Consider the following 9,779-nt stretch of genomic DNA (forward strand, 5'->3'; position numbering starts at 1 on the left):
ATGTAAGCCAGTGTTTATATTTCCATTTTTATTTTTTTCAAAGTTTTTGAATACATTTTGCTCTCCTAGAATTCATTTTCTCTGCTAAGAATTACTTGTAGAAGTCTTTGTCTTTTATCAAAACTAGTATGTTCTACAGAAAATCCTCAGCTTATACATTTCTCTGATTAACAGAGACATGTCCTGATGGTCTACAACAATTCACAATGAAGTTAGTTCCTTGATCTGTGACCAACTGGAACACCTCCAAACCAAGGAGTCTTTCCTTCCTATTTTCCTCCAATCAAAATATATAACTTCAAAGTAACTAATTATGTCTCTGTTAATTATTTATTTTTTTAATCAACTGATTCTGTCAAACCTTAAGAATGCAATTCTTCAGATAACCTCTGATTTTATGATGACTTTGTATTCCTTCAAGGAGATCAGGCATGATTATATCAAATGAAGCACACCATAAATGATATTAAACAGACTAGAAATCTGTGGATATACGATTCATAATAACAGGAAAGGTTTAGGGAAGAAAGGCTTTGGAAACAGGAAGGCCACCACACACAAAAACAAAGCATCTGGAATAGAAGAAATTATTCTGAAACCAAAAGCTCAAATAAGCCCAAGGATAGGAATAAGGTATGATAGCAATCAAAGAAGGGCAAGTGAGAGACATAAGGCACAAGGTAAGGCTGTGCAGGAGAACAAAATGAAAGAGGAAAAAATAAATGATAAAGCACTGGAATAACCTGAGGACTTGATTTGCAGCAGTGCTGAGCACTACTGCAAATCTATCCCCTTACTTCTTAATGGATCGGTTCATCACAAAACCTTGCAAAAATACCTGAAGGATTTATGGATTCACTTATTTAAAAAGCAGAAAACTACACAAAAATAACTTTACTCAGAATAAAAGAAGTGACTAGTCCAACTAAAGCATCATAAATTTAATTGTCAGGTGTGAACACAAAGACACCAAACTTTAAGAGGAAATAAATGTGTTTACTTTCAGCCTGAGCAGCTAAGCGACAGATAAAAGAGTGGTAAAATTCTCTACTTTTACCTAGTGTTCACTCTCTTTAAGGGAATGGATGGATTCTTAATGAGTAACAGAAAAATGTTAAGTTTTCAAGTATGGCTAACATATTGACAACATTACTATAAATTAACATATAAAATTTATACAACTATAGCATAGTTTAAGCACACAAACATGGCAGCTAAGTAGGTATTTCTAGGAAGCATGGATCCACCATCAAGACGCCATGAGGTAACTGGAGTCTATACACAGAATTCCACCAAGCCAAGAAATGGAGTGATTGCATTTTTAGCAATGCTTGCACTGGGTGTACCTGAAGACTATTAACTCCTGATCTCTAAAACTATAATGAAAAAAGACTGTTTTCTACTTGTTTTCAGACCTTAATTTTTTTTGACTGTAAAATTCATTAATACACACACAAATCCAAGTAACATAAATAATAAGGCATGTATATGAACAAAGAACCAGCTGAGCCATACAGGCCCAGGCAATACAAGCTGATGGGTAAAATTAATGAAAGTCCTCAAAATGCGTCACAGATTTTGCAAATTGATGCGGTCCTATTCCTCTGTTTAAATTAATAAAAGCACAAGAAGCCAGGAAATAAATATATAGATTGAGAAGAATTAAAAAAACATGATGTATTTCCTAAAAATCGGTGCCCAAGACACACATAGTGGAAATAATTTATCCCTGATGGTCTTCCTTTAGTATTGTAGAAACAGGCTGCTCAAAGTCTCTGAATTTCTGCCACTTAGTTTTATGTTGGCTGCACAGAAGAAAGCAAACTGTTTTGGTCTGAGGCAGGTTCTGCTGAGCGTCCCCACATGGTTACTGGCTATCCATCTACCCTTCGGTCTCTTCCTGGTTATCGTACAGCCGTTTCAGCAACGAGGATTTCCTGCGATCCAAATATATGGTGAAAAGTTCAACTATTGTACTTGTAGAGAGTGAGCAGTGTAACCTACCAAGTCATTCATGGAGGTTTCAGTTATTTCTCTCTCATAAAAGAAATGGCAGCAATACTATTCTTTTCAATACCTTTAACTGCATGGGCAAATTGTTCTTTTCATTTAGAAAAAATGGAAAAATACTGTCCCCACCATATAGTGTATACTGAAATGGTTAACAGATTCTTGAACAACTGCATTGCTCCAAAGAAAAGAGTGTTACTATTTTTCTGGTGTCATCCTATGACTCGTCAGGTATATCTGTACAGATTACTGAATATGGTCAACTGCCAGCATTTTTGTCTTGTCCACGGTTACCTATCTGTTAGCCAGATTAAACCGGCTCTGACAAACTGAAACAGGCTGGATTATGGAATGATAAGCAAGGAATATGATCTTTTTAGAATTTATTGTGACAGGGCCAATTTGAGACAGTTCTTGAAAACAACCAGAATCCAGTCTGAACTGGTAAGGAAATAAAAGACATCTGTTTGCTTACATACATGTATTCTCTGCCATTTCTTTATCTTTTACTTCAGATTTTTCCTTTGATATACATCCACAGAGACCATTAGCATACATGTAAAGCTATTCTGCTTCCAGTCTAGGAAAGGGGCTCTTTTGTCTTACATTAGTAGCATGCTGATATTCCCTCTACCTAAAAATGGATTTCTTAATGATTGGGTACAAACTTACTTTCTGGGTCACCTTTTGTGAAAGAAATCATGCACCTAAGTTGCTGGTGACCCTACCCAACAGCTGGCATGAGGTTCCCCATTGTGTACGGAACAGCACACACAGCAATGGAGACCAAACCTGGGCAGCACTTGGTCACGCTTAGTATTAGGAGAGTTTAAGTGCCCCGTTACTTATTTAGAGCTACCTAACAAGAAAAATAATGAAATCCAATCCAACCTTGGCCAAAATATGTAACATTTCATTACAAACCTCTCTGCCAAAGCCGATTTTTCACTGCATGTCATGTGTTCATTGAAACTGGGAATCAAAGGTGTCTCTCAACCCTGCGTAAGCACCCAACTTTTGCCACCCTGACTGTAGCTGAAAATCACTTGGCCGTTTTATGATGAATTTCAACCCTTTCCACGACAATGAAACCCTGACTCTCACCTCACTTTTAAACCACCCCCTCAACTCTAACCGGGGCAATGGTAAAGCCAGACCTCCACAAGGAGGCCTGCCTCGTTAGAGGAGAAGATGGCGGCCGCGGGCGACAGGCGGCCGCACACCCTCGCGGCAGTGCCGGTGCCAGTGCCGCAGCGCAGGGGGCAGGCGCCTCTCGGGAAGGCTGCGGCGGCTTCTGCCCCCCGCCTGCCTGGCAGAGGCCCGAAGGCGGCGTGGAGGGCCCTGTGCCAGCACGGCCCCGGCGCGGGCAGGCGGCCCTGAGGCGCCGGCCGCCCTCAGCCCTCGCGCCCTGCCCGCCGCCGCGCCACCCGCCGCCCTCAGCCGCAGGCGGGGCGAGGCGGCGTTGGCGCCTGCTCAGCTGCCCGAGCGCAGCGGGCCGGGCTGCCCCGCCAGGTGCCTGCTCCCCGAGCGGCGGGCCGGCCGCGGGCCGCGGTAACGCAACAGCTGCGTCGCCCGGGTGTTCGGCGGTGTCGGCGCTCAGCGCCCCGGGGTGGCGCCGGCTGGGGCTGCGGCGGCGGAGGGCGAACAGGCGAACGCAGGAGCTGCTACATCCGGGCTGCAGCGGCGGGCACCTGCCGCGCCGGGGGCCTCAGTGACATTGGGCCTCGGCAGCCGAAGGGGGAGGACGGGCTGGGGAGCTTGGTAGAGAGCGAGAGCTTTGCCCGCTGCCGCCATGTTTCGCGTTATGGTCAACCACGCCAGGAAGCACCCCAGCGTGAGTACCCGGCGGCGCGGGGGCTGCAGTGCCTCGGCCCTGGCGGGCCGTACCCCCCCACCCCCCTCTTTCGCGTCTTCCCCTGCGGGCGGCCGGTGACCCCGGCCCCGCCGGGCGCACCCCTCGTCGCTTTTCGTTTTCCTTTGCCTTTGGCTGCCTGGCCCCTGGGGCCGGGGCTGGCGGCGTGTGGGCGGCTCGGGGCTGGTGGGCGAGGCACGGTCAGGTCCCTCGCCGCTAGGACGTGCGGCGCTGTGTCTCGCCGCAGCAGCAAGGCTCAAGGCGTCTCTTTCCTTCTTGCTCATCTCTTCCCTTACAGGCCCCCACTCCCACTTTCTTACTTTATGATCAGGGGTGCGGATGGTAGGGGCAGTTTTGGGCAGCGGAGTGATTGATGTTTGTTTTTCAGAAACATGATGTTACAGGACGTTTGGTTGCTGTGCATGCAGCAATATTTTTTTCATATCTGTCTCTTCGTAGCTGCTAGTCCCTCTCAGACCACAGGGATGTCCTGCACACAGGGAGCTTGTGTCAGGGTTTGAGAGTGCCATGCATTGTGGCTCAAAGTATGTGAGTGTGTTCTTTGGTTTGTCATCGCTGTAGTTCAGAAGTGCTATGTAACAATGCTGCTTTTATATATTGTGGTGTGACGTGTAATTTTTACTTTGTTGTTCTAGTTGATACCTCTGTTTTTGATCATTGGGTCTGGAGGTGTTGGCGCAGGCCTGTACCTCATGCGTTTGGCAATGTTCAACCCTGATGTCTGGTATGTATAAAAATAATTCACAGCACCCAGTTCTCTTTCTGCCTATATTAGAGTAAACTTTGCAGCCCTGGTCTTTATGTTTCTGGAGGCCTTAATGTCTTGCTCCAGTATCACTGGCACTGAGCATTTGGAGATTTCCTTGATGATTTGGAGATTTCCTTGATGATTTGGAGATTTCCTTGATGATTTGGAGATTTCCTTGATGATTTGGAGATTTCCTTGATGATTTGGAGATTTCCTTGATGATTTGGAGATTTCCTTGATGATTTGGAGATTTCCTTGATGATTTGGAGATTTCCTTGATGATTTGGAGATTTCCTTGATGATTTGGAGATTTCCTTGATGATTTGGAGATTTCCTTGATGATTTGGAGATTTCCTTGATGATTTGGAGATTTCCAACAAGGGGCTGTGTCTTTCTGGGGAAACTTACTTGATTGGGTGACTTTCCATGGCCTAACCACCACAGTACACATACAGATTTTATTAATTTTAAAGATAGCATGACTCTGTTAATCTGTTGATATGTCTCATCTCTTGCATTTCTTTCAATAGCTGGGACAAGACGAATAATCCAGAACCTTGGAACAAACTGTCTCCCAGCGACCAGTACAAGGTAAAATGAAAAATACAGATTTTTAGGAAACATAATATCAAAGGTGTAGCCTACTGGTTTAGGATGTTTGAATATATTAGAAAGTAGCTGAGTGATGTATTTCCTCTTCTGTGGAACATTTGTTTGTCTCTAGAACTCAGAGCGGAGAGCATCAAGCTGGAGATTTAAAACTTTCCTAGAGTTGCTTGATAATGGGGTGAAAGGAATCTGTAGAAGCAGTCACTTATATTGCACTGTGAGGAAAAGAGGAATTGTATGTGAAAGAAAGAATATACTTGCTCATAAAACTCGGAAATAAACTACAGGGAGAAGGACAAAACCTTCTAAGTTCTGAACTAAAGCTTTTTAAGCTCTAAACTGTTGGCCTTTAGTCATGAGAAGCAAAGCAGGAAAACGTCAGTGTTTAACTTAAACACTAATTCAGTTCTACAGTTAATTGTTTGAAAACAAACCAGTTGTAACTGGATGCAATAGAAATGTTCTTTAAGTAATATTCAAGTTATTTCATTGAACTAATAAGGAAGCATACAAAGGTTAGTAGTTTACAGAAATCACGTTTTACTAAAGTGGTATTTTAGTAGATTTCTGTGAAGAATATTTTAAGGTTATCCTCAGGCTACTAAAAAAGCCAGTCTACTGTGTTTTCAAAGGCAGTGTCTGTTTAGTACCATATCTTACTATTCCAATCATTGAAATAAGCAAAAAAAACCCCATAGTCCAAACTAAAATATGTTGTGGTTCCCTTAAAGGTCCAGAAAAAACATAATACTCTGTTTTCATTGCTGCTTCTGGAATGTTGCTGTTTCTTAAATATCTAAAAAGCAAATTCAACATTAATGTGCAGCAGAAATTCTTTTAAAGAGTGCATGCCTTGTGTAGCATTCCTCTTCTGTCTTAGCATGAAAACAGTCTCGGGCTTTACCATATTTGGGTGTGTGTATCTTTGGGGTTTGTTTTTTTTCCAGGTCTGCACTGTGGGAATTGGAAAGGCAGATACTCTTAAATTGAGGGTGTCTGTTTAATAAAAAGCTTTGATATAACAAAGTTTAGCTTTTGATGAAATAGGTTTTTTGGTAAACTTGTCTTTGTCGTATCAACTTCCTCAGTTTTCCCAAAGAGTTGAAGACCTGGTCATTATTATAGGAGTTGCACAGAGACCTGTCATTTGAATGTGCTATGGGCTGTTTTGTTTTATCTGAGGAAGTTAAAAAAGTTAAATTTGGGCATAAATAAAATAATCAAGTTTTTATTAAGAAATACTAGCATCTCATGCCTGATGTCAGGCTGAAATGCCAAAGCTTCATTGTCCTCAGTGACTATTTAGGCTGTTTTGAATTGCTTTTAATGGGATCCAACTTTATTGATACAAAATGAGAATGTGAAAGGATCTGTTCTTACTTTCCTTCCTCCTTGTTACACCTTGCAGTTCTAAATGTAGCTGCTGAAACCAAACTTGGCTTTTACAGCGTTGCTCAAAACATTCCCTTGTGACACTGTCTGTTCACATACACCACGCTTTGTGTCACTTGGCAAGTTAGGTTCCCTTTGGTATACAGGAGCACATAGATTTAGGGCAAAAAGGATAAACTCAGCAGTACTGTAAGAACTTGCTGTGAATGGACCTTTAATTCTGGGGATTAAAGAAGAGGTACTGGGGTTTTTCTCTAGTTGTAGACACAAGCACTGCCTTGCTTAAAATGCATAGTTTCTAATGCTGTATGCAGAATGAAGGTAATAACAAAAAAACCTTTGAAGAGCAGTAACTTTAATTATTACTGTCTAGTGTACAGGCTCAAACTATGGTTTCAGTTTCCAGATGTGGGTTCAAATGATCCATGTTTTTTTTGTAATTACCATGGAAAATGGATAGTTGAGCTTCTTACTCATTTTTTTCCTCTGTCTTCCCTAGTTCTACTCGGTTAATGTAGACTACAGTAAACTGAAAAAGAACCGTCCTGACTTCTGAACAACACACTCATCTCCGTAAGCTGCACAGAAAGGTCTTCCGGAAGCCGTCCGCACAATTGTCATGCTTAATCATCCAGGAAATAATCAAACTTGCCTCACGCTGCACTTGGTCTTCTGTTTGAAAGTGTTTTGAGGAGGCTTAATAAATGTCTGAAACTTGAAGTGTCTACTCTCTAATTTTGCAAAAAGAGAATATCCTCCTATTAACAGTTTGTTATATGGTCAGTAAAACAGTAAGCAAAAGCCAATTCATGTTTCCTCAACAAGAAAGCAAGTTGTCTTGGTGGGCTTTATACTCAGTCTGTCAACTTTAGAGAAACAATTGGATATTCACACGCTATTCCAAACTGCAATAACTTGAAAGCATGTATTTATATACGTGTAAATATACATATATAATTTTTTTACTTGCACCTGAATTTTTCTGCTTGCCACTTTAAGAAGTTCTGGTAGCAGAAAAGTCAATGCTAACAAGTCATTGTCTGACACGAAGGCAGCAGATGTTGCCATATGTTGCTGGAGGGAGTGGGGGTTGAGGGGGGGAAAGCCAAGCTCTCTGCAAATGGTTTTGTTTGGTTTGGGTGGGTTTTTTGTCTTTTTTTTTTTTTCTTTTTTGTCATAAGCAGTTTGTTAATAAACAAAATTCCAGAAACATTCAAGATTTCCTGTGGATCACCCTTCTAAGGAATGGAAGCACACAGTAAGCAGAATAGGGTACAGGGTTTAGGAAACAATCAGATTTTCATGTAAGAACAAAAATAGCTGTCAGGAAGGGCAAATTCTCATCCTTCAGGACGTGGTAAGAGTCTTGTTATGGGGACACAGAAAAGAAAGTATCTTTATAAGTTTATAACTTATGGTAGGTTCTTTCTTCTTTTCTGTGAAGATCTGGTGTTTCTTTGGGTAAGGGATATAATTCTGGCCTGACAGTACAGCTGTTCGTATCTTGATACATTTCAGTCCAAGTGGACTCTGAATGTAGATAATCATAGCTGTTGTTATAAATAGTAAGGAATAAAGTCAAAGAAACGGAGCAGCAAGAACTTTTGTTGGAGAAGAAAAACTATTCTGTGGTAATTGCAAAATAACAAACATTTGAAAAGGCTTCATATTTTATAGGGTCTCACAGGAGTCTTACAGGTCAACTGTATGTGTGTTATTTGGTGGCAGTTCAGATCATTAAATATTGAAGTGGACTGGGAGGCTTTCACAGAGTCTGAAGAAGAAAATGGGTTTGTGACAGAGATGATTACAATGGTGGGCAAAGTCTGAAAGTGTCCTTGGGGACTGTGGTTGCTTTATGGATCCAAATATTTTTAGGAAGTAGAACATTTTGTTCTTCAGTTTTAAAAAGTATGTAGTGTAAAAAAATGGGAAGTGTCATAACTTGCTAGTTAGCAGTAAAATCCAAAAGGACCACGATTACCATGGTCTTCAAATGCAGATCGTTTCCTTCCTTGGACATTAAGAAAGACCAATATCCAGGAAATAAATGTGATTCCTCATAAGGGAGACGAGGTTATTCCTTTTGGTCACAGCTGAAGAGGGTATAGGCTCATGTTTTTTTTAATGTAAGGTACTTAAGCTAAAGTAAAAAGTGTGCCCTTGATATACTTCAAAATATATTTAACAAGTACTTAAGCTATTTAAAGCTTTAAATATGAGCAGCATAACTTGCTGCAGAAAATACACAAAACTTTTTGAGTTTTTCATGTTAAAACCATCTTCTTTATAGAGGCCATTATCTTGAGGGAATGCTTGCTCCTTTTAGGGGTATGCATCTGTCCTATTTTAAATGTTAACAGACAATAGTCGCTGTTACCTGCCAAACTTAAAGCTAATAAATGTCATAAGATTTTGGGTTTTTCTCAATCTTTAATTTTTGAAATATTCGGTAATTGAAAAATATTACATAATTTCCAAAAAGAACCTGAGTCAAATGAAGAATACCTGCATATTTTGTATGACTTAGCAACTCAACCAGTAACATACAAATGTACTATCCTATTTTTTGGTTCCATGGGACTAATTTCTTACTGCAGATGTTTTTCTTGGTTTTGAACCTTCACACCTATACAGACTTTAGGCCAACTTACTGTAAATCTTAAATTATTCGGTGGGCAAAAATTAAGCACTTGCTTAAATCTTCAGCTTTGTGAGATAGAAGCATTGAAATGCCCCAACTTTATTCGTAGTATGACAGTGTGTGTTCAAATCTCTTACAAGTTCCACGATTTTTGATATTTTATAATTAAGGGTTGATAGACCTATCCTACTAATTCAGTTCTATGATCTGTTGCTATTTCCTCAGTAGTTAGGGTTTTTTTCTGTTTTGTTTGGGGTTTTTTTGTTTTTTTGTTTTTTTTTTTAATTTAACATACAAATGCACTTTGTTAGTATGTGGCTTCTTTTTTCGTTATCACATATATTGGTTTTCTTCTTAAAATTCCAGTTCTACAAGGCCTTAAATTGCTGATTACTTTTTTCTACTGTGAGTTTTCCTCAGGGACAGAGCAACCATTTTCCCCACGTAAAACCAAAGCATATGCCTGCCCCTAGTTTAGGACTGCTTGGTAGTGGTCTATCAGT

General features: G+C 40.7%; 1 protein-coding gene across 1 annotated transcript; it reads left to right on the plus strand.

Moving 5' to 3' along the window:
- Positions 1–3,627: 3,627 nt before the first annotated feature.
- NDUFA4 (NDUFA4 mitochondrial complex associated) lies at positions 3,628–7,352 on the plus strand. Its single transcript, XM_040592697.1, has 4 exons — positions 3,628–3,844; positions 4,519–4,607; positions 5,162–5,222; positions 7,132–7,352. The coding sequence occupies exons 1-4, from the start codon at positions 3,803–3,805 to the stop codon at positions 7,186–7,188; spliced, it is 249 nt and encodes an 82-aa protein (XP_040448631.1). The 5' UTR covers positions 3,628–3,802; the 3' UTR covers positions 7,189–7,352.
- Positions 7,353–9,779: the final 2,427 nt, after the last annotated feature.

The sequence above is a fragment of the Falco naumanni genome, chromosome 4 (genome assembly GCF_017639655.2).
Source record: "Falco naumanni isolate bFalNau1 chromosome 4, bFalNau1.pat, whole genome shotgun sequence".
In the NCBI taxonomy this organism is placed as follows: Eukaryota; Metazoa; Chordata; class Aves; order Falconiformes; family Falconidae; genus Falco; species Falco naumanni.

Bases quoted from the DNA above. Each gene is read 5' to 3' on its own strand.
- NDUFA4 (XM_040592697.1), top strand. From the start codon at position 3,803: ATGTTTCGCGTTATGGTCAACCACGCCAGGAAGCACCCCAGC. The intron at 3,845-4,518 runs GTGAGTACCCGG...TTGTTGTTCTAG, and splicing joins ACGCCAGGAAGCACCCCAGC to TTGATACCTCTGTTTTTGAT. The intron at 5,223-7,131 runs GTAAAATGAAAA...TGTCTTCCCTAG, and splicing joins CTCCCAGCGACCAGTACAAG to TTCTACTCGGTTAATGTAGA.